This window comes from Corythoichthys intestinalis, chromosome 14 (genome assembly GCF_030265065.1).
Source record: "Corythoichthys intestinalis isolate RoL2023-P3 chromosome 14, ASM3026506v1, whole genome shotgun sequence".
NCBI lineage: Eukaryota > Metazoa > Chordata > Actinopteri > Syngnathiformes > Syngnathidae > Corythoichthys > Corythoichthys intestinalis.
In genome coordinates, this window is record NC_080408.1 from 15,885,439 (window position 1) to 15,910,883 (window position 25,445).

Below are 25,445 nucleotides of genomic sequence, written 5' to 3' on the forward strand. Positions count from 1 at the left end.
TGGTCAGCTTTCTTTCTGAAACAAAGAAGAAAAAAGAAGTCCTGTGCCAAAGAGAAAAGCAATCCCAATGACAAAGATTTTAACATGTATTTTACAAATGACATGCCTCAATGAATCATTTTTTCCCCTTATGAACGGTTTTCAAAAGCTTTATTGGTAGATTTTCTCAAGTTAAAGCGCCACACAGAAATTCATAAATTTAATTGTGTAGGCAGGATCTGTGTATTATTATTATTTAATTACAGGTGTTTTAGCTCATTTGAATATATATATTTTTAAATGGGCTATTATTTATTTTATTATGTGTTTATATTTTACAGATGTGATGTAGTATTAATTTATATTGTATATTTTATGTTGTATAACTTTAGTTCCTATGTGAATATTACTTCCTACTCGTTTTGTTGAGGTAGGAAGGTTCTGTATTGAACACGGGGCTGTGTTGGTTATTATTATAGCAGAGAAGACAGCAGTAAATCAACAAAGACAAGTCAACTGTGCCCCGATCTACCACTCAAGAGATTTGATGGACTCAAAAAGTGGGTTACGATTGCATATTAGTTTGGAAATCGACCGGATCCACCGTATTTTTACAGGAGTGACTTCCGGTCTGCCCGATCCTAGCTACCGGTAGTAATATTGACGCAGGAGGGTCGCGTCTCGCGTCAAATAATCAACTCTGCCGTTCTTTTCGCGTGCGTCGTGTTGAGCCGCTTCTGGGACGCATCTAATGCGCAGCCACACTGCGACTGGTGTGCATTGGCTGATTGACTTTAACGCGTGCGTTTCACTGCGTTCTCGCGGCAGCCACGTTGTCGCACCGTTGACGTTTCTGGGTTATACTGTCGTACCGTGTTGGTCCTCATTATAATAGAGAAGACGGAGTAAACATAATCTACACAAAGAAACTGTAACCCGATCGACTCACAGCTTTGAAAATTAAGGGTTACATTACGTCAGAAACTCATTCAGTACGCCTCCGTTCCGAACCGAGCACCACGTACCGAAACCGTTCAATACAAATACATGTACCGTTACACCCTTAGTGTTCACGTTTATGTGCAACTTACAATAAACTAGAAAATGTAATTTCGGAAGAAACTGCAATGGTTGCTTTGCTTTGATGGTTGGTATATCGTAAATTAAGGTGCACTGTAGCAGGTGCAGCTTTCGGTACACCTGTTACAACGATGGTTCAGCTTTTATTTTCTTGTAATTGGTTTCTGGTGAGTCTGTCATTTTTCCCCTCCAAAAGCCGTTAGTAAAGCAGGCTAGACATTATCTTAAAAATAAGATAACCAGACTAGCTATTTGTTTAACCCCTCATCGGATGTTCCCTTCAAGCCTTTTTTTTTTGTATACTCGTGCCTTTCACAACATTGGATGCACTCATGTGGGTCTTCGTTTGTTGACTTCTGTTTATGTTTGCTTCAGCTATTTTTTTTGTATGGACTTCCGGTGTCTTTGAAGGGCCCAAACGACACGTATAAATTCATTTGAAAGATGGTTGCACTTGCAGTAAGTATTTTACTCATTGGCTTCAATTGATGTCCAATCCATTTAGACTGGGAGAGGCTGGCAGCGAATGATCAGAATATTTATTTAGAATATTTAAACTCAAAATAAGTTATACTAACGCATAAGCCCAGGAATTTTTTTTTTTTTTTCGAAAAAAGGCCGTTTGGAGGTGTCGCGGGAGGTGTCTTCCAGCATTGCAGTGTTTTTCAACTTTTCTGAGTCACGGCACGTTTTTATATTTTTAAAAAAATGTCGCGGCACACCACGAACCAAAAATGTTCCAAAATTACTTCCTGTACAGTATATTTAATTGTCCATTAATTTCTCAATATTTATTCTAACTCAGTGTGACTTGAGCCTGTTTAGATGAACACAAACCCGATATCCTGGCTGGAATTGAAGAAAGACGCACACGAAGCTCTTCTTCAACAGCTCTTTGTCTTTCTGTTTTTTTTTTTTTTTTTTTTCGCAGTGAGGCTTGAAAAGCTCAGACTTATCAGACAAGGCGGACTTTAGCAATGTCTTTAACCACATCAGGGCCAAGCATCTCGCTGACAATTATTTTGCAGGGAGGTAGTATTAATTTCTCTTCCGCAGTTTGGGACTTTTTGAATTTAGCAACAAGTTCAGCAACAAGGTAACTGGCTTTGAGGGCTTTCTCATTTACCTTTGTAGTTTTTCTCAAAAAAGTTTATCTGTGTTTTCACGAAGGCAAACAAAATAGTCCATTGACTTGTTTTAAAGCAACAGGCGTTTCGTTTGGAGATGACGTTTAAGCCTGCTTGGCACCATTGCGCTGTTGGAAAGTTGCTGGTGTCGCGTTCAAGAAATGCTCGGATTTCTAGCCATCGGCCACCTCGCTGTCTTCGAAAATGCGTTGGAATAAAACACAGGGGCGGGATTGACGGTTGCCATATATGGAATGGACACTTACGTGTATATAGACACTTGACGAGTCTAATCCAATGATGTACAGTAGACGTGCTGGGGTCCACATTGTCGCGGACAGCAAGGTGGCTAGAAATCCGAGCAGTTCTTGAACGTGACACAAGCAATACCTTGCTCATTTACATACAACCGAAACCTTCTACCTAGTCCTTCCTTCCTTCCTTCTGTAACTCCGCCTGACGACGTACAAAAAAAAAAAAAAAAAAAAGCGATATTGGATAATTTTTTGTGGCACACCTGAGAATCTCTCATGGCACAGCGGTTGAAAAACACTGCAGTATTGAACTTGCAGGATGCAGTTCGCGCGACTTCCAAGTATCTTGATAATTTGAATTTTGAATATTTTTTCCTTGGTAGCCAAGCTCAGGAAAAAAAAAAAAAATCAAAAACATACCCAAAAAATAAATTATTCAGAAAAACACAGTTGGAAAAAAATCATTCAAAAAACAAACCAAAAACTAAATTATTTTGAAAAATAAAGTTGGGAAACAAAAGTTTTCAAAAAAAAAAAAAAAAAACGGAAATAACTCATCAGGAAAACAAAGTTGGGGAAAAAAATTAATTAAAAAAAATAAACAACCCCAAAAATAAATTAGTCAGAAAAACAAAGTTGGAAAAAAAATTAATTAAAAAAAACAAAACAAACATAAATTCCTCAGAAAAACAAAGTTGGGGAAAAAAATAATTCAAAACACGACCTCCAAAATAAATTACTCAGAAAAACGGAGGGTTGAAAAAAAATTAACTAAAGAAACAGCCCCAAAAATAAATTATTCAGAAAAATGGAGAGTTGAAAAAAAAATTAATTCAAAAAACAGCCCCCCCCCCCCCCCCCATTTTTTTTAGTTTTCATGTGAATGCAATACGCTTCCGTAGTTTAGAACAGAGCGTCAACTTTATTTCTGACCAGCTCCGCAGCAACCAGCCTAACATTACAGACTAACACTAACTGACTGTTTCAGTACCTCTTGTTTAATGTGTGAAGTTGGTAGATGATTGTGGAACTTGAAGTCTTTATTGGTCAGTTAGATGGCGCCAGAATGCTGAAATTGTGGTCGGAAAATGTCACGATGGCTGCAGCAATTGAAGGTTAAATGTCATCAAACAACTGCAATTTTTGAACAGCATTTAGTATGTATGATGGTGGTGAGTAACTTCAATGTCCTTCTAAACAAGGTTCAACGTTTGCTGGCGTCATTACTAATTTTCATGATGATAAAATTCAGTAAAGGAGAAAGAATCACTTCAATAAAACAATGTGATTGACAGCTACTGTAAGAAGATACTGCCTTTTAGCGCCTGTAAAGTGATCAAATACGGTACTCAAGATGGACGAGTAAGGGGAAGGAAATGCTCAACCTTGGCCTAATTATCTTTTTTTTTATTACTTTACCGTATTGTGTTTTAATTTGTGTACACCAGTAGTGCTAGTTGTTTTTTTGCTCCAGGATTTAACGGGGGGAGGGGAGGGCGGTGTTGTAAAACCACATATGTTGCTCACACAAGATAATTAACTATGTATATATAAAAATAAAAAATAAATTTAAAAAATGGGATGCCACAATCTACCCACACTAGCGTTGTGATCTACTGGTAGATTGCAGTCGACTTAATGAGTACCGCTGGTGTACACTCTTACCAACAATTGTCTTAAATGTCATTTTACCTTGTCTTTCCAATCGAAGTAAGTCTAGACTCTAAAATATTACCCTGAGTAATGTAGGTTATTTTCTGGTTTGACAAGGCGGCAAAAAATAAGCAAAGTCGTGTCATGAATCTTTCTAAAATATTTGTGTGGATATCACATAACTTCAGGGACTTTGCTATAGTGAATACTAAAATATCCAGAGTGAAACAAGATGGCTTCCTTCCTGTGTTTATGGCAGGCTTCTAATGATCCCAGCACATAAGGAGCGCTCTGTTTTTCTTGCATGTTAATGGGACCTCAGCCTTTATCTCCCCATCAAATATGTGTATGTGTAAATAATGTGTTTAGAATTGTACATGTACGTCTTCATGCTTGCGAGCCATTGGCCGGCCTCTGTGTCAATCATTGGTCAGGGTTGAATGTAGCCACATGAAGGATTTGAATTGAAGTCAACTGAATACAATATTTATAGGATTGTTATTTTTGCTGTGAAACAAAAATGAACTGAATTGTGCATCTAATTATAAAGTATGTTTTTAAATTACAAACATACAGTGGTATGAAAAGGTATTTGAACCTTTTGGAATTTCTCACATTTCTGCATAAAATCTTTGTCAAAATCCCACAGATGAAAAAACAGTGTCTGCTTTAGCCAAAACAACCCAAACATTTTTAGGTTTTCATATTTTAATGAGGACAGCATGCAAACAATGATAGAAGGGGGAAAATAAGTAAGTGATACCTCTGCCTAAGGAGACTTAAAGAGCAATTGAAGCCAATTTTTACCAGACATTTTAATTCAGATGTGTGTCCAATCACTGATGAGTTGAGTGGTTTAAACCTAACCTGCCCACTATAAAACACACACCTGGTAAGAATTGTCTTGATGAGAAGCATTGTCTGATGTGCATCATGGCTCGGTCAAAAGAGCTGTCTGAAGACCTGCGATCAAGGATTGTTGATTTGTATAAAGCTGGGAAAGGATTCAAAACCATCTCTAAACGTCTGGATGTTCATCAATCGACAGTCAGAGAGCTGTCTACAAATGGAGAGAGTTTGGCACTGTTGCTTCTCTCCCAAGGAGTGGCTGTCCACCAAAGATGACGCCAAGAGTTCAGCGTAGAATACTCAGAGAGGTAAAAAAGAACCCTAGAGCGTCTGCTAAAGACTTACAGAAATCACTGGCACAGTCCAATATCTATGTGCACACATCGACTATATGTAAAACTATGGCCAAGAACGGTGTTCATGGGAGGACTCCACGGAGGAAGCCACTGCTGTCTATAAAAACATTGTTGCTCGTTTAATGTTCGCAAAAAGGCACTTGGACTCTCCACAGAAGTTTTGGCAAAATATTCTGTGGACCGATGAAATCAAAGTTGAATTGTTTGGGAGTAACACACAACGTCATGTGTGGAGAAAAACGAAACAGCTCACATCAACACCTCATCCCCACCGTGAAGCACGGCGGAGGGAGCATCATAATTTGGGGCTGTTTTGCTACCTCAGGGTCTGGACAACTTGCAATCATTAATAGAAGAATGAATTCAAAAGTTTATCATGTTGTTTTACAGGAAAACCTGAGGCCATCTGTCAGACAGTTGAAGCTAAAAAGAGGATGGATGCCGCAACAAGACAATGATCCAAAACACAGAAGTAAATCAACTTCAGAATGGTTTCAGAAGAACAAAATACACATTCTGGAGTGGCCAAGTCAAAGTCCAGACATGAACCCCATTGAGATGTTGTGGCATGACTTAAACAAAGCGATTCATGCCAGATCCCAGGTGTCTGAACTCCAGCAGTTTTGTAGAGAAGAATTGGTCAAGATTAGTCCCGATTGATTTGCCAGACTGATCTGCAGCCACAGGAAGCGTTAGGTTGAATTTATTGCTGCCAAAAATGGGGGGGGGGACAAAATATTAAATGTGACGGTTTACTTACTTATTTTTCCCCGTTTTGCCATTGTTTGCATACTATCCTCATTAAAATATGAAAATTTATTAATGTTTGGGTGGTTTTAGTTAAAGCAGACACCGTTTTTTTTCATCTGTGTGATTTTGACAAAGATCAGATCACATTTTATGATGATTTTATGCAGAAATGTCAGAAATTCCAAAAGGTTCTGATACTTTTTCATACCTCTGTGGGTATGTATATATTCAACAAAGCCAGCTAAAGTGCAAAATAAACATATCCTTTGAAATGAAGACTTTTTTTTTTTAAATAAGAAAAATCATCTGTTTAAACATTGTAAAAAAACATTTGGCACAGCTATGTCCATTTTCTTCTTTATCACAAAAGAATAAATACAACATACAACTTAAAAAGAGCAAATCTTATAAAAACTTTTTTTTTGTACAAATGCAACCAAAAAAATTTTAATTCATGTGGTTATTGCTTTTTGTTTACTGTTGACTTTTTTTTTTTTTTTGAAGTTTACATCATCTTTAAAGCATGAAAACTCTCCATAAGTGAAATACGCAGGGAAGTAAAATATAATGTAATAAATAAAGCAAATTCAAAACGAGTAGTTTGTATTCTTCCGGTGGAGAGACAACCCCCACGTGGAAATGTCACATGAAGGCGGGCGAATGGGGAGAGCGGGGGCTTTAACCACTTTTGATCCACATAACTGCAGTTGCGCCTGTTGTGCGCCTCTTTCCTCCACTTGCACTAATGCGAGCGACACAGCTGTAGTCATGACATTCTTTTCTGTGTGTAATCTTTTTTCTTCAGACTAGTTTCTCCAACGTCTGTTCCTCATGGAATACTGGAGGCAATGCGCCGCCTGGCTCATCAGATGCAAGGTGCTGCCGGTCAACCATCGGGTTACCTCGGACACTGCACAGGTGTTTGACCTGGCGCAGACCCTACGCGACGGCGTGCTGCTGTGTCAGCTGCTCAACAATCTGAGGGAGCGCAGTATCGACTTGAAGCACATCAACCTCAGGCCGCAGATGTCCCAGGTACCAACATAACACCCTACTCCAATGTTATGTCTAAAATTTCGTCCAGACAGAACCAGGAATAATAAAGTGCTTGCCATCGATTTTAATCAATGTATTTTACCAACAATATTATCATGTTCATGTAGTCCTCCAACTATTAAAACACAGTAGTGCTGCAATGATTAATCGATTAACTCGAGTATTCGATTAGAAAAAAAGATTCAAATTAAATTTTGCTGCTTCGAGTATTCGTTTAATTTAAGTGGCGTTGTAATGGTTTATTTTGAAAGTGTTTGCATTTAGTACTGATTTGGGTTGATACACTGCCCTTTAGTCTGCCTCATTTCACATGGCTGAATCTCGCTTCTCCATGTTAAGACCAACATAAGCAAAGTTTTTGTTTGAGCTAATGTTTTTTAATTCATTCGTAATTTAGTTTATAGGTTAGCCATTTTTTTGTGGGAATCTGTTTCTGAACCATTTGTTAAGAGCATTATGGAAGAAAAAAACAAGCGTTTTTATAGCATTTAAGCTAGCGGACTTTGGCTATGTAAGTTAGCTAATAGTTCTTTTGTTGTACATAGATCCTTATTTATCTCTTTTTATACCGTTTGAGGCTCAGCTCAGGTATTTTAATTTTTCATGTTCCTTATCCGATGACTCGATTATTCAAACTAACTAGTTCATTGATTAATCGACGACTAAAATAATCGATAGCTGCAGCCCTAAAACACAGTGATTACCTGATAATCAATATATTACAATTTACCATGATACAATTCATTCTGATATACAATATGATATAGTGGTGTCTTAGGATGAAGCGGCATGCAAAGGTTGGGGTATACCTAGCAGGAGTGGGAACCTCTTGGTACCTCACGATAAGATACGATACGATACGATTTGCAATACAAAGTTCACGATAACGATGATCTGACGATATGGCGATACAACGATTATCGATACATTGGTCATGAAATAATTCTAGAGTTTTCCACAAACAACGAATAAAAAGAAAAACAACCTTCTGCTGTGAATTGGAATGAGTTTATCACTAGTAGACGTCCAATCCATTTGAACTGGGAGAGTGGCAGCTGCCATCCCTCCCACTTCAAACGGATTGAACGTCTATGGCCGTCAGTGGCAGCCAATGCCAGGCAATGAGGTAATTTTGGGCTATTTAAGGTCATTTACCTGTTGATTTTCAGTTACATCCTGTTGATTTTGGGGTATTTTACGGGTCACTTCCTGTTTATTTTGAGTTACAGAACAGGAAGTGACCTGGGAATCACCCAAATGAATAGGCAGTGACTCAAACTCAACAGGAAATGCCCTGAAAATCGGACAGAATGACTGTGAATGCTCTGGTTTCAAATGAACGAACGTTCCCAGTCTAAATGGATTCGGCGTCGTGCACCGTCAATGCTGCCTTAGAGTTAACTGAGACACTATTATGGTGGAAGATTTTGGTAGCAACTTGTTGGTTCCTTTTTATTATTTTTTTTTTTAGACATTGACACCTTTTTAAAATGATATCTCGATTCTTGGCAGGAGCACATCGATAATCTTTTGTGATACAAAGTATCACGATATATCACCATTTCGATATTTTGTCACGCCCCTGATACCTAGGGTGCTACAACATTTGTCTGCTACTGTTTGTACAGTATGTTCCCTTTGGCTCAGTTTAACATGTGTAGTGGCATGACAATGTTTAGGCACCGTGGATGTGCCCAAACATTGGCATGGCAACTGTACGAGTTCATTCTCGGAATTCAGAGTACTCATCTCCTAAATCATCTTTCCCCTATGTAATAATTGAAATGTAATTAACGCATTTTAACACATTTTAGCCTTCACACCAAAAATCAACCACCAAAAGTTGTAATGTGTTTTTTTTTTTTTTTTTTTTTTTCAATTATAAGGATATGGCGATAAATACATTGAAGCTTTCCTTCAAAAAATTGTTCACTGCTGTGTGTTTTGTGATGAGTCGTAATTTACTGCCCAAATTTTACTTACATGTCAAAGCAAAAATCGTCCAAATGACGGGCATATCTTGAGAAACTAGTCAGTTGTGTCATTTGGATTTTAAGGAACAGGTTAAAACACATTAAACAAATTAAAATTGTGTAGATTTGAACTTCATTTGCTTTATCTCCTCTTTCACGGTGGGTATTTTGGGGGGGAGTGACTCAATAGTCAAGACCGCATTTTAAGCGTGTGTCACTGAATAAATATAATGGAGGAAAAAAACAACAAAAAAAGGTCGAGTGGATCGCCTCTAATGTCCTGCTGCCTCTCAGGGGGCCTGATAACATCCAGCTTTGATCCACCCATTTGAAGGGAGTATTTAAAATGTCTTCAGGAGTCGTACTTCCTATTTGTAGGGTTAAATGGAAAATGTTCAATTGTATGATAATTAAGCTGTTAGATGATGTGACATTATGTGGTCTGTTGAATAGCTATCTTACACACTGGTAACGTTTTTAGTGTGGCCCTCTTGTGTGCAGTCACTAGACTGTAATGGCAAAACAGCGGGACAGCCCGCAGCTGTAGGCCACGTAGGAGCAAAAAAGCATAAGTATGCGGCCCCTTTTCACGGTTCCACACTGACCTGCTATCTCCCTACGTGGAAAGCAGGGCATCAGGGTCAATGGAGCACAGTGTTGTGGGATAAACAAGTTTGCCTCCAGTGCTTTTTTTCCCTGTACTACACTAGGCTACATGCACGCCTGGACTTTCGTTGGAATCAGTTCAAACATGCCTACAATTATGGCGTTTATTCTATAGTAGTATACAGTGAGGCAAATAAGTATTTAGTCAACCACCAATTGTGCAAGTTCTCCTACTTGAAAAGATTAGAGAGTCCTGTAATTGTCACCCTGGGTAAACCTCAACCATGAGTGACAGAATGTGAAAAAAAAACAGAAAATCACATTGTTTAATTTTTAAAGAATTTATTTCCAAATTAGAGTAAAAAATAAGTATTTGGCCACCTACAAACAAGCAAGATTTCTGTCTGTCAAAGAAGTCTAACTTCTTCGAACGAGGCTCCACTCATTACCTGTAATAATGGCACCTGTTTTAACTCATTATCGGTATAAATGACACCTGTCCACAACTTCAGTCAGTCACACTCCAAACTCCACTATAGCCAAGACCAAAGAGCTGTCGAAGGACACCAGAGACAAAATTGTAGACCTGCACCAGGCTAGGAAGACTGAATCTGCAATAGGTAAAACGCTTGGTGTAATGAAATCAACTGTGGGAGCAATTATAATAAAATGAAAGCCATACAAGACCACTGATAATCTCCCTCGATCTGGGGCTCCATGCAAGATCTCACCCTGTGGTGTCAAAATGATAACAAGAACGGTGAGCAAAAATCCCAGAACCACACGGGGGGACCTGGTGAGTGACCTACAGAGAGCTGGGACCACAGTAACAAAGGCTACTATCAGTAACACAATGCACCGCCAATGACTCAAATCCTGCTCTGCCAGACGTGTCCCCCTGCTGAAGCTAGTACATGTCCAGGCCCGTCTGCGGTTCGCGAGAGAGCACACTCAAAAAAATGAACAAGGCAGGTTGTAAAGTTTACTATAAGACTTCAACTTTATTTTTATTTATTTCTTTCATAATCTGATTATCCACATTTTATCGGCGCAGTGGAGACTCCAAACCGTTTGACTGACCGGCACCGTTTCAATATCAAAATGACCAGAATTTCCATTTTTAATGGCAAGCATTTTCCCTTCATTTCAATGACAGGCAAACATAGGTGGTTGGGATTTTTTACCATTTACCATTACAGCCCATTGACATTGAACTGGCGCCTAAGTAAGTCAATACCACTGACAGCTACAGTATGTACGTCCATGCCATTGACTATCATGAATGTCGCTACTATTGATGCCAATGTACTGGATTCCATTGAGGCATATATAAATTGAGGCCATTGACAGCCATTTACGTTAAAATTAGGGCTGTCAAACGATTAAAATTTTTTTATCGAGTTAATCACACCTGAGAAATTAATTCATCGTAATTAATCGCAATTCAAACCATCTCTAAAATATGCCATTTTTCTGTAAATTATTGTTGGAATGGAAAGATAAGACGGATATATACATTCAACATACTGTACATAGGTACTGTATTTGTTTATTATAACAATAAATCCACAAGATTGCATAAACATTATAAACATTCTTTCCGTGAAAGGGATCCACGGATACATTCTTAAAGGATAAATGTGAATTTGTATATTGTGAGTAAATATTGCCATCTAGTGTATGTGTTGAGCTTTCAGTAAATGATACTGTAGTGACTAAATTGTTCTGCCCAAATTTATGATGGGAAGTGGGACAACCATGACTGTGTATGGCGGGTGCAAATAATATATCCTCTCTGTGTTGTGTACAATGCAGGGTGTTAAGAAAAAAAGCAACTCCTGTCATTCTTCCCCACGTTGCTCGCCTCAATAGTTATAATTGTTGTGGAAGAGATGTCAAAGCTTTACGCAATTAAATGCACGGTCCAAATGAATGCCTGTATCCATGGGACCATGTATCGAGAGATTTTGAGTGAAAATCTCCTTCCAGCAGCAAGGGCATTGAAAATGAGACGTGGCTGGGTCTTTCAGCATGACAATGATCCCAAACACACAGCCAGGGCAACAAAGGAGTGGCTTCGTAAGAAGCATTTCAAGGTCCTGGAGTGGCCTAGCCAGTCTCCAGATCTCAACCCCATAGAAAATCTTTGGAGTGAGTTGAAAGTCCGTGTTGCCCAACGACAGCCCCAAAACATCACTGCTCTAGAGGAGATCTGCATGGAGGAATGGGCCAAAATACCAGCAACAGTGTGTGAAAAGCTTATGTAGACTTACCGAAAACTTTTGGCCTCCGTTATTGCCAACAAAGGGTACATAACAAAGTATTGAGATGAACTTTTGGTATTGACCAAATACTTATTTTCTACCATGATTTGCAAATAAATTCTTTAAAAATCAAACAATGTGATTTTCAGGTTTTTTTTTTTTCCACATTCTGTCTCTCATGGTTGAGGTCTACCCATGTTGACAATTACAGGCCCCTCTAATATTTTCAAGTGGGAGAACTTGCACAATTAGTGGTTGACTAAATACTTATTTGTATATTTCAATGTTTTTTTTAAATAATAATTAGCTGATATATTAACGTGTTTATTTTCACTAAAACTAACAAATATTTCTCACATGATGAAATTAAATAGACAAACAGGATCCCTGGTTGCAATTATCTATGTCGTTTTTTTCATCTCACGTTTTTCACTGTTGCAGTTCCTGTGCTTGAAGAATATCCGCACCTTCCTGACATGCTGCTGCAACTTGTTCGGCATGAAGAAAAGTGACCTATTCGACGCTTTTGACCTGTTTGACGTGCGTGACTTTGGAAAGGTGACAATCAGTTTCATTTAAACCTTCATTATGTTACCGCGCTTGTTTTTTCAATGTCAATGAACAGCATGTACAGAATATTAAAATTGGGGTCCCTCTAAAAGCTGGATGCTGGCTTGTGTTTCCCATAGAAACTATTTTCTTTTAGTTGAGTTGAAGTCCAAAGAAGCTTCCAGTTAATCTGATAATCCCTAACACTACAAATATGGACTGTACCGAGCATTTTGCACAGTACTGTATAATCTCACTCAAGCAACCTTCTGTGTCAGGTTCATCCTGGATGGATGAGATTCAGACAGGCTTGTTTACAACTTGAACAAGTGGAAATCTGTGTTGTTGTTTTTATTTTTTTTCTCCAGAAGGGAACATGTTAAATATCAGAGCCAGGATAATCCACTTTTTTTCCCTGGTGCCAATTGGAGGATGAGAAAATGCAGCATTAGGACACTGATGACAACATGACTAACCTACATTTCAGTGACCACTAAGAAATGTTTCATGCTATAATTATTACTACTACTACTACTACACAACCACTATAATAGCTACCACCACCACTATTAAGTACTGACACTACTCATGCTACCTATACTATTAGTACTGTATGGAGACCTTTTTTGCATGAATTTTTCTATACTCACTTCTATTAGCGTCATGCAAATGTGAACTAGAGTACAGTTTTGCCTTACTAGTCTTATTATATTGATGCCTCCTTAAAATAATTGCCTTTGTCCTTTTTATCAAATTTTCCAAGAAGGACAAAAAAAATGAACAATTTATTCATTTAAAAAAAATTACTAACAATTTATTATTATTATTATTTTTATAAAGGGACCTAGGCAATTATTTTAAGATACTGACGTTATGCCAAATCCAAATATCCTACTTGTGAGGATAAAGAACATATTTGTACATGGGACCGGATTCCAAGGATAGAGAATAAATGCTCAAACAGCTTTGAGTGCTTTGGTCACTTAATTGCACTGCATAGCTGTACTTTTAATTCAGGTTAGTGTACTTGTGTGCAGAACTGAAAGAAAACATGCTTCATCCAATTAATTAACTTATACACTCTTCCACTCCTGCTAACACAGCTTTGTAACATGCCATAAAGTTGTTTCAGCATTAACTAATTTTGACTATTTACTAGTGCTGTCAAATTTATCGCATTAACGGGCGGAAATTAATTTTTTAAATTAACCACATTAAAATATTTGACGCAATTAACGCATGCACGGAATGACCCGTTCATGCGTTGCCTCAAACAGTTTACAATGACTACGTTTTAGCACATTGAGAGCGAAAAGGCATAGAAATGCAAGTGGACACAGGCTTTCATTGGACCACGCTCTTTATTGGCTTATGCTTTGGCAACTCTTTCACAACTAATATAGGTATTGTGGCGAACGACATGGGGAAGAATGACAGGAGACGATCTTTTTCTTAACACGCTTAATCAAACAATGCAGCACATACTGTACACCATTTGCAGCCACCACTGACAGTAATGGTTGCCCAACATCCCATCATGCATTTGAGCGGAACAGTTAAGTCGCTATAGAATCATTTAGTGAAAGCAGAGCAAAAATAGTATTCCTATCTCTCGCAGGACACAATCTTTTTCTTAACAAGCTTAATTGAACATATCGCAGAACATACTGTATACCATTTGCAGCCACCACTGACAGTCATGGTTGCCCAACTTCCCATCATGCATTTGGGCGGAACAGTTAAGTTGCTACAGTATCATTTAGTGAAAGCACAACAAAAAATATTCCTATCACTCAAAAAAAAAAAGTTCACAAAAAGAAAAGCGCTCAATGCAAAGAGAACTGTCATTCCCAATCAAAATAGTTATGCAAAATACACATAAAACTTACTCAGACTTTGCCTTGGCTAGATCTCTAATTAATTTAAAACTCGCCATTGACACCTTGTGGTGTATTTCAGTCACTACCTTACGTAGTTAAAGACACTGTGGAAGAACGGCTGTGACGTCACCCATCGGCAACGTCAACAATGGCGAGCTACTAGTTTATTTTTTGATTGAAAATTTTACAAATTTTATTAAAACAAAAACATTAAGAGGGGTTTTAATATAAAATTACTATAACTTGTACTCAAATGTATCTTTGAAGAACTGCAAATCTTTCTCTTTGGATGTCTTTAACAGAAAGAATGTTAATAATGTTAATGCCATCTTGTGGATTTATTGTTATAATAAACAAATACAGTACTTATGTACAGTATGTTGAATGTTTATGTCCATCTTGTGTCTCATCTTTCCATTCCAACAATAATTTACAGAAAAATATGGCATATTTTAGAGATTGAATTGCGATTAATTACGATTAATTAATTTTTAAGCTGTGATTAACTCGATTAAAAATTTTAATCGTTTGACAGCCCTACTATTTACTACTATTACTATTACTACTACGCTACTACTGTGTATACTACAACTATTACTGTAACTAGTACAATGAAGAGCACAGAACTATTACTACACTTCTGCTCTCCCAATATTGCATCTTTGAGAATTGCAATAAAGTTGTTGGAGAATATATTTGATGACCACTGCTGCTACTACTACACAGGGGCATGCATCACTAGACCTAATCCAATACTGGGGCACAGCGGGGCACTGACCTTTGTTGTCTATCATAAAAATGTAAAACTAGTGCTTTAAAGACTTTTTTGTTTTTCAGCTATCAGAATTCTAAATAATTGGGACATCCCTTGTTCATAGTCAGTTCACTTCTGCTCATGCTCATCAACTTCCATCTCTCCCTCACCTCTTTCTACTTTACTACTCTACTTTGTCTGGACAGAAATGGAGATATATGGAACTGTTATGCAATTAATCAGTGTATCTCAACTGGTAGGTTGTGACCTAAAAGTGTTTATGTTGCCTGGGTTGGTTACCTAGCTTACCGCTCTCATTCCTCCTTGCTGATTTATCCTTGCTGCGAGCAAATAACTTTCTGGTATCCATTGTCAAGAATAATGCTGTTTGAGTCAAATAGAAATAAAAAAAATATGACATCTTGCTATAGATTACATTGACTGCAGTAACAAAATGCTTGTAAAAAAGCTGGAAATTATGATGAGCACACATATAAAATTGCTAGAGGTTACATCCCAAAGATCGGCAATTAATTCATATAGATTGTTTTTATTCATTTTGGTCATATATAAACAAATAGCAATAAATAGCATCAGTTTTGATACAGTTCAAATACCACCTATCATATTACCACAATATTAGACAAAGCTCTTGAGTGAGAGCCTCTCACTAAAATCGCATGTAATGGTCATTGTATTCATAGCCAGTTAGCTAAAAGACAGCAGCTAATGCCCAGGACATGAACTCATCTCGTTCATGTACTGTATCTGTGTATCAAATTGACTCTGTAAAGCCTTCTGAGACAACCTTGTTGTGATATAGGACTATAAAAGTTAAAATGAATTAATCTGCTACTTCAATCTATGGCCACAGTAGTTTACCGCAGTTAGCTGCCTGATACGTAAACAGTAATGTTGAACCATTTAAATTCACAATTCATAGGAATAGGCGACCAAACAAACATCAACACAGAGGTAAAAACCAACAACAAGGATGGGCAGTTTATCTGGAACTAACCTGTAAAGCAGGTAGGAAGGTGTAATTTTCAACGTCGACTGTATGATTGGCAGTTAGGCACACGCACTGTAATTTTGATGTTGCATTCACGCCACGTGTTGTTAAAGTAATTGAAAAAATTGTTCAGTATTACATGGTGTATATTAAAAGCGCATTATAATGTATCGTTATAGCATTAAAATAGGTGACTCTTCTTTGTAGGAAGTTACCCACCAGGTTTTTATCCCACATTACGGCTTTAAAACACATCAGAACCTATTTCCAACTTGGGAACTCAGATCTCATGATACACATGAACGCAGCATCTCCTGAAAGTGCTCCGAGGAAGTATCAAATCAAATGCCTATCACAGCCGAAGTTACGTGCATAATTTACCATATTAAAGAGCCATGTGCAGATGGAGTGAATACAGTAATATGACCATATTAAATAGGCCCATTCTGTAGATTATGCGATGTAGGCTTAAAACTCCAAAGTATTTTAGTTTTTTTTTTTTTTTTTTTTTTTAAACGGTGAAATTTATATTGGGGCGCTGCAGATCAATACTGGGGCACGTGCCCCAGTGAAATATGCTACTACATTTCTATTACAAGACCTTCAACGACCACTAATACTTCTTTTACTACTGCTGTTAGTACACACTACTACACGACTCCCACCACCTCTTGTATATAACCCCATACCTGTACTGCTACTTCTATAATTAGCAGAGATGGGTAGTGACTAGGGCTGTCAAACAATTAAATATTTTAATCGAGTTAATTATAGCTTAAAAATTAATTAATCGTAATTAATCGTAATTCAAACCATCTATAAAATATACCATATTTTTCTGTAAATTATTGTTGGAATGGAAAAATAAGACACAAGACAGATATACTGTATACATTCAACATACGGTACATAAGTACTGTATTTGTTGAATATAACAATAAATCAACAAGATGGCATTAACATTATTAACATTCTGTTAAAGCGATCCATGGATAGAAAGACTTGTAGTTCTTAAAATATAAATGTTAGTACAAGTTATAGAAATTTTATATTAAAACCCCTCTTAATGTTTTCGTTTTAATATAATTTGTAACGTTTTCAATCAAAAAATAAACTAGTAGCTCGCCATTGTTGATGTCAATAATTACACAATGCACATGGTGCATTAAAATAAATGGTCCATAAAATCAGTCGCACCCAAGCACCAGAAGAGGGCGACAAAACACCAAAAAAAGACAAGTAACAAGTGGCCATTACACTGTGCTCTCATTTTAATCTGTTTGAGCAGGGCATGTGCGTTAAATATTTTAACGTGATTAATTTAAAAAATTAATTACCGCCCGTTAACGTGATAATTTTGACAGCCCTAGTAGTGACGCGATCCATTTACTCCATTACATTTACTTGAGTAACTTTTTGTGCAAAAATGTACTTCTTAGAGTAGTTTTACCATGTGATACTTTTTACTTTTACATCAGTAGATTTGTGAAGAAGAAATACTACTCTTACTTTGCTACTTTGGGCTACGCTAGAGTCGTTACATTTTTCCTCTTTATTTTACATACCGAGTGAATTTTTTCGAGCGATGCCGACAGTGGCTCAGTTTCACCAATGAGACATTGCAACAATAACCACATGACTCCATTACAGTATTCCAATCAGAGGTAACAATGTTTTTTCTCCACGAGAGGGCACTCATGCTCTTTGGACGGGTGATGTTTCACAGTGTTGTTCTGTTCTGAATTTCATTATTTTTATGTCATCTTTTTGGCCTAATATGGTCATGTAATAGTTTGTAGTACGGAATAATGATAACAGTTCATATACAGTGGTTTGAAAATGTATCTGAACCTTTTGGAATTTCTCACATTTCTGCATAAAATCACCATCAAATGTGATCTGATCTTTGTCAAAATCACACAGATGAAAATACAGCGTCTGCTTGAACTAAAACCACCCAAACCTTTATAGGTTTTCGTATTTTAATAAGGATAGCATTCAAACAATGACAGAAGGGGGAAAAATAAGTTAGTGAACCCTCTGCCTAAGGAAACTAATAGAGCAATTGAAACCAATTCTTACCAAACAATTTAAGTCTGGTGTGCGCCCAATCACTGATGAGTGGTTTAAAGTAGAAATTAAAACAATAAAAATTAAAAGTAAAGCTTGTCTTGATGAGAAGCATTGTCTGATGTGTACCATGGCTCGGTCAAAAGAGCTTTCTGAGGACCTGCGATCAAGGATTGTTGATTTATATAAAGCTGGGAAAGGATATAAAACCATCTCTAAAAGTAGGGATGTTCATCAATCGACAGTCAGAGAAGTTGTCTACAAATGGAGAGAGTTTGGCACTGTTGCTTCTCTCCCAAGGAGTGGCTGTACGCCAAAGCTGACGCCAAGAGTTGCGCGCAGAATACTCAAAGAACCCTTGAGTGTCTTCTAAAGACTTACAAAAATCACTGGCACAGTCTAATTTCTCTGTGCACATATCATCTATATATAAAACTATGGCCAAGAATGGTGTTCTTGGGAGGACTCCACAGAGGAAGCCACTGCTGTCTAAAAAAAAAAAACATTGTTGCTTGTATAATATCCGCAAAAAGGCACTTGGACACTCCACAGAAGTTTTGGCAAAATATTTTGTGGACTGATGAAACCAAAGTTGAATTGTTTGGAAGTAACCCGCAATGTCATGTGTGGAGGAAAAATGGAACAGCTCACCAACATCAACAACTCATCCTCATTGTGAAGTATGGTGGAGGGGGCATCATGATTTGGGGCTGTTTTGTTTCCTCTGGGCCTGGACAACTTGCAATCATTAATGGAAGAATCAACTAAAAAGTTTATCAGGATGTTTTGCAGGAAAACCTGAGGATGTTCGTCAGACAGTTGAAGCTAAAAAGAGGATGGATACTGCAACAAGACAATGATCCAAAACGCAGAAGTAAATCAACCCCAGAATGGTTTCAGAAAAACAAAATAAATGTTCTGGAGTGGCCAAGTCAAAGTCCTGACTTGAACCCCATTGAAATGCTGTGGCATGACCTAAAGACGATTCATATCAGACATTCCAGGAATCTGACTGAACTACAGCAGTTTTGTCAAGAGGAATGGGCCAAGATTAGTCCTGATCGATGTGCCAGACTGATCTGCAGCTACATGAAGCGTCTGGTTGGAGTTATTGCTGCCAAAGGGGGGGCCACACAATATTAAATGTGATGGTTCACTTACTTATTTTTCCCCCCGTCTGTCATTGTTTGCATACTATCCTCATTAAAATATGAAAAAATCTATAAATGTTTGGGTGGTTGTAGTTAAAGCAGACACTGTTTCTTCATCTGTGTGATTTTGAAAAAGATCAGATCACATTTGATTGTGATTTTATGCAGAAATGTAAGAAATTCCAAAAGGTTGAGATACTTTTTCATACCACTGTAGATGTGTGAGAATTTTTTTTTTTTTTAATCAGAGATTGTAAGTTTTTACTCACAGTGTTTCTCCTTCCTAGTGTATTCTTTTCAACGAATACTTTTATGTGTACTTGGGTGAATTTTTGGATGACTACTTCTACTAGTGTAATGTTATTTAGAAGTAATGCTACACTTACTGGAGTAAAATGTTTGGCTAATCTACCCACCTCTGATAATTAGTACCGTAATTGGAATCCTGTGTGAAATGAATTGGATTTAATAGAACTTTTCAGTGATACCTTTTGCGGACATAACGATAGGTCAAACTAAAAAAAGTCGGTCCAAATTGTTGTGAAAGGACCTCACTTCACACAGATTTTCTTTTCTTTCATATTTAATTTAGTGTCACGCCGCATCGGTGACATGGTGCAAATGCACCTGGTGGACAAGAAACCACAGCAGAGTTCGCACAGGAAGCTACATGCAGAGAGCCTGTTAGATAAGAACCTCATTAACCGCCACTTCGGCACAGCTCCTCGATTCTTAAAAGTTAAAGAACATTAAAAGTGTGTGTTCTGAGGCCAACTCCAGCCCGCTTAGCTATTAAATGCTGTGGCTATTTGTTTAGAAATCGTCTCATAAAGACTTTTTAAGATGTTTTAAACAGGTGGATGCTTATTGTTTGCTTGGCTAAGATGCTAAACATTGCCTCAAAAGGTATCTAAAGGCACCGAACACTTGCTACTACCCTGTACAGTGTTTCACTGCATATTCACAATTCAGTTCTGTGAATCGCCACTGGAGATTCTTTTTCTGGGTCTTACCCTCAGTTATTTGGTGGAAAATAGATCTTTCCTGTGCTCATTCCAAAGCCCTGCCTAATATAAAAGTCGTGCTTCAAATTACTTCATGGCATCTTTGTCTAAGTGAGCAAAATCACTTTATTAGACATCGCCACCTCCCTCTTTGATATATATATATATATATATATATATATATATATGTATATATATATGTATATAAATAGTGCTTTGGTGTAGGCTTGTTGCATATTGGCAATAATGAACATTTTTCCAAGAAAACAATTATTAGGTTTTCAGTCATTAATTATATGTACTGCTTCAAATACACACAATTATTAGGTTTTCAGTCATTAATTATATGTACTGCTTCAAATACACACACACACACACGTATATATATATATATATATATATATATATATATATATATATATATATATATATATATATATATATATATATATATATATATATATATATATATATATTAGGGCTGTCAAACAATTAAAATTTTTAATCGAGTTAATCACAGCTTAAAAATTAATTAATCGCAATTCAAACCATCTCTAAAATATGCCATATTTTTCTGTAAATTGTTGGAATGGAAAGATAAGACACAAGACTGATATATACATTCAACATACTGTACATAAGTACTGTATTTGTTTATTATAACAACAAATCCACAAGACGGCATTAACATTATAAACATTCTTTCTGTTAAAGGGATCAACGGATCGGAAGACTTGTAGTTCTTAAAAGATAAATGTTAGTACAAGTTATAGCAATTTTATATTAAAACCTCTCTTATTGTTTTCGTTTTAATAAAATTTGTCGATTTTCAATCAAAAAAGAAACTAGTAGCTCGCCATTGTTGAAGTCGCCAAGCGGTGACGCCACATAAAAAAAAAAAAATAAAAAAAAAACGTCTTTAACTACGTAAGGTTGTGATTGAAATACACCACAAGGTGTCAATAGCGAGTTTTAAATTAACTGAGAAATCAAGCCAAAGAGTGTTTTGTCCCTCGACTGACGCCGTAGTTCCCTGTTTACTGGTGCATCCATTGTACTTTACGGTCATTTGAGTGCAGGCTTCACAACGTATGAGACCTCTGATAGTTTGTATATTGTGACTAAATATTGCCATCCAGTGTATTTGTTGAGCTTAACGAAATGTTTTAATAGAGTTTGACCAAAGTCTGAGAAAGTTTTATGTGTATTTTGCATAGTTGTTTTGATTGGGAATGCCAGTCCTCTATGCATTGTTGTTTATCTGTGTGAGAATAGGGCCTCAATAATACAGATTGAAGCACTTTTCTTTTTGTGAACATAATTTTTTTTTTTTTTGAGAGATAGCAATATTTATTTTTGTTGTGCTATCACTAAATGATACTTATGTTTGTTGTGAAGGACTTGCCGAAGCTTATGCCAATAAAGGGCGCGGTCCAATGAACGCCTGTGTCCACTCGCCTTTTGTAATATTCTGATATAGAATTATCCGAGGCAGTCTGAAGTGCACGCGGCGCCAATGTTGTTTACTCACATGATGCAGGAAGGAGTTAGCGTTACAGCCTGCCGAGAGCCGTAAGCTGTGTTATCGTTAAAGCTGAATGTGCTAATAAAGAAACAGAGTGCCAGCACGTCGCGTGTGGTATAGCTTTGTTAAGAAAAAGCACAAAACAACTTTCTCTGCCTCTTAGCTCTCGCAGTGCAAAAAACGGTGTCATTGTAATCTGTTTGAGGCAATGCATGAGCGGGTCATTCTGCGCATGCGCTAAATGCGTCAAATATTTTAACATGATTAATTTTAAAAAATTAATTACCGCCCGATTACGCGATAAGTTTGACAGCACTAATATACATATATATATATGTATATTATTTAATCAAAAAGGAAGAATGCATATTTTAGAACTTAGTCACGAAATAGGTAATGATATTCATTCATCATCTATACAGCTTACCTTGACAAGGTCATGAGAATGCTGGAGCCTATCCCAGCTAACTACAGGCAGCAGGCCGGGTATACTCTGAACTGGTTGCCAGATGATTGCAGGGCCCTTGACTGTCAAGAAGAACTGGACATAGGACCAGTAACATCGCCAATAGCGTTCACATTGACTGTATATGGAGCATTCACTATACTCTATTATATACTGTACGTATATATACAGTATATATAGTATAATCACACTCTCATTTACACCGATGAACAATTTATGGGGTGATGATATTGAAATAATTATACACTGTATTGAGCTACTGTATTTTACAATAATCTGAGCGCACAAACCCCTGTTATAATGTTATTATAATTATTAGAAATGACTGTAGAATTTAAAAACAAATTGAAAGTATTATAATCATAATATATACGTTTTGAGTATACTGTAATTTTTAATTCATTCGATTATTTTAATGCATCTGGATTTAGGGTGATTACTTCAGTCCGCCCCCAAGAAGCCCCCTTTTGTTCATAAGATTGCATGTTTTAGTATAATATGCCACTTTCCCTGAGAGCATGCTTGTTTTGGGTTGAACTTTAGTGGGGAACTCTCTTTTTTTCCTCTTGATCAGTCATTTTAATAATGATAAGAATCGCAATTTTGCGGGTAGTGTACTGTACAACCATCTCATTTCCTGGAATCTAAGTGAAGAGTGGTGGTTTTCAAGGCACCTGATTAAATGCAGTAGTTATGACACTTACTTGCAAGGCTTTAAAGACATACACTCATGATGGAGATGGGGCCGATCTGATTCAGTTTATCCAATAAAAATGTAATATATGGATCGGATCAAACTAACCGACCTGCGAAAATGTCGAATCCAGGAATTATATATCAGGTGCACAAATGTGCTCTCGCTCCAAAATGTGATTTGGGGAGTGCCTTTACAGCGCTCAAGTTTTATTTCATTAATTTCATCAGGTACGAAATGCTAATGTAAAGAATTTTTAGACACAGCTCTATCTATGCTATACAGAATATATAAGATGATCCCAAATAAAGTTGTCCAATATTTTCGGGCGCATTTAAATTAATATAGGAAAATAACTGTATCAGTATTACGCCAGTATGTAGTTTGGGAAATGCACTAAGTCAATGTACAAGTGTTGGTTTTAGGCATGGGCTGGTCAAAGTTTAGAACAGCAGTTGTGCTTAGAGAGACTTCCAGATTTCTAAACCAACATACTTAGGATATGTTAAACTGAGGAAAAGACCCTTGTCACTCATGGTCAGTGTTGTTAATCTTACTGAAAAAAAGTAATTAATTATAGTTACAAATTACTTCTCCCAAAAAGTAATTGCGTTAGTAACTCAATTACCTGAATGTAAGAGTAATTAGTTACTTGGCAAAGTAATTGGTGATAATTACTTTTTTTTTTTTTTCCTCAAAAAAAAAAAAAAAAAAAAAAAAAAAAAAAAAAAAACATTGGCCACACTATGTGAAGTTTTTTGTGAAGGTTTTTGGTACAATTGGCCCGAGCCCAATTCTTTACCCTAATTTACCCTTTACCCTGAATCAACTGTTGAAAGTTGTTAAAATTGCTCCCATTATTGCATTTGTTCCATTCTCTCTACTTTCGACATATGAAAGTTTTAAAACTGTTTCATCATTTAAAGATAGATTCAAGTCAAGATTTTGCCGATTTAGAAGTATTTTAGATAAAAAGTTACTTAGGTTCGCAAGGAAGGTTCTCTACAACAGAGCCGTCCTAAAAAGTCTACTGCTTTAAGATGGCGGCTGTCTACTAACGCATTTAGTGCCATGCAGTGTTGTTAATTTTACTTTAAAAAAGTAATTAATTACAGTTACAAATTACTTCTCCCAAAAAGTAATTGCGTTAGTAACTCAGTTACCTGAATGTAAGAGTAATTAGTTACTTGGCAAAGTAACTAGTGATATTTTTTTTTTCTCAAAAAAAAAAAAACAAAAAAAAACAGGTCACACAATGTGAAGCTTAAAGGGTTTGGGGGACAATTGGCCCAAGCCCAATTCTTTACCCTCCACTTAACTAGACACAAGGGTATTGCGATAACTAGCTAGTAACCTTTGCTATGTGTGGAACTCATTTAAAGTTGTGAATCAATCGTTAAAGTTGTTAAAATTTCTCCCGTTATTGCATTAGTTCCCTTCTGTCTACTTTAAACATGTGTAAGTTTTAAAACTGTTTCATCATTTAAAGATAGATTTAAGTTAAGATTTTGCCGATTTAGGAGCATTTTAGATTTTAAAAAAATTACTTAGGTTCGCTAGGAAGGATCTCTACATCAGGGCCTTCCTGAGAGGTCTACTGCTTTAAGATGGCGGCTGTTTACAAACGCATGTAGTCCTTAAAACATGTTGGCAATGCAGCAGTGTCTGTCATCTGCATCTAGTTCTATAATATGATATCTACCGTGTCATGTGGGCGTAGTTTGTCGGCTATGGCTGCAGTCAGGTATTATTGGAGCCATCTAGCATCGCGGTTGCAACGGCGTCTTCCCCACTCCTGCTCTGCTCTCGACCCCGTGAGTCCGTTTCTCTCAGACTTTTTTTTATTTAACCAACTTAGTAACGCATAGTAACGCACGCCTTTCCCGCCTCAGTAACGGTAACGGCGTTGCCAAGATGAGAAAAGTAATTAATTAGATTACTCATTACTGAAAAAAATAACGCCGTTAGTAACGCCGTTATATTGTAACGCCGTTATTAACAACACTGCTCATGGTGCTCAAATGACATTAACAATAAATGAAAAATAATAAATTATAAACTCATCACATATACAGTGGGACAAATAAGTATTTAGTCAACCACTAATTGTGCAAGTTCTCCCACTTGAAAATATTAGAGAGGCCTGTAATTGTCAACATTGGTAAACCTAAACCATGAGAGACAGAATGTGGGGGAAAAAAAAAACAGAAAATGACATTGTTTGATTTTTAAAGAACTTATTTGCAAATCATGGTGGAAAATAAGTATTTGGTCAATACCAAAAGTTCATCTCAATACTTTGTTATGTACCCTTTGTTGGCAATAACGGAGACCACACGTTTTCTGTAACTCTTCACAAGCTTTTCACACACTGCTGCTGGTATTTCGGCCCA

The 25,445-nt window shown here is 36.9% G+C and overlaps 1 protein-coding gene across 5 annotated transcripts in view; it reads left to right on the forward strand.

The window, feature by feature from the left end:
* The first annotated feature begins 6,565 nt into the window (after nucleotides 1-6,565).
* The window catches only part of LOC130929577 (guanine nucleotide exchange factor VAV3-like), a 101,456-nt gene continuing 82,576 nt past the window's right edge, over nucleotides 6,566-25,445 (forward strand). For all 5 annotated transcript variants that reach the window (XM_057856841.1, XM_057856843.1, XM_057856842.1 and 2 more), the window contains exons 1-2: nucleotides 6,566-7,083; nucleotides 12,389-12,505. In XM_057856841.1, coding sequence (XP_057712824.1) covers nucleotides 6,880-7,083; nucleotides 12,389-12,505 — 321 coding nt within the window. In that variant the 5' untranslated portion in view covers nucleotides 6,566-6,879. The remainder of the gene's footprint in view (nucleotides 7,084-12,388; nucleotides 12,506-25,445) is intronic.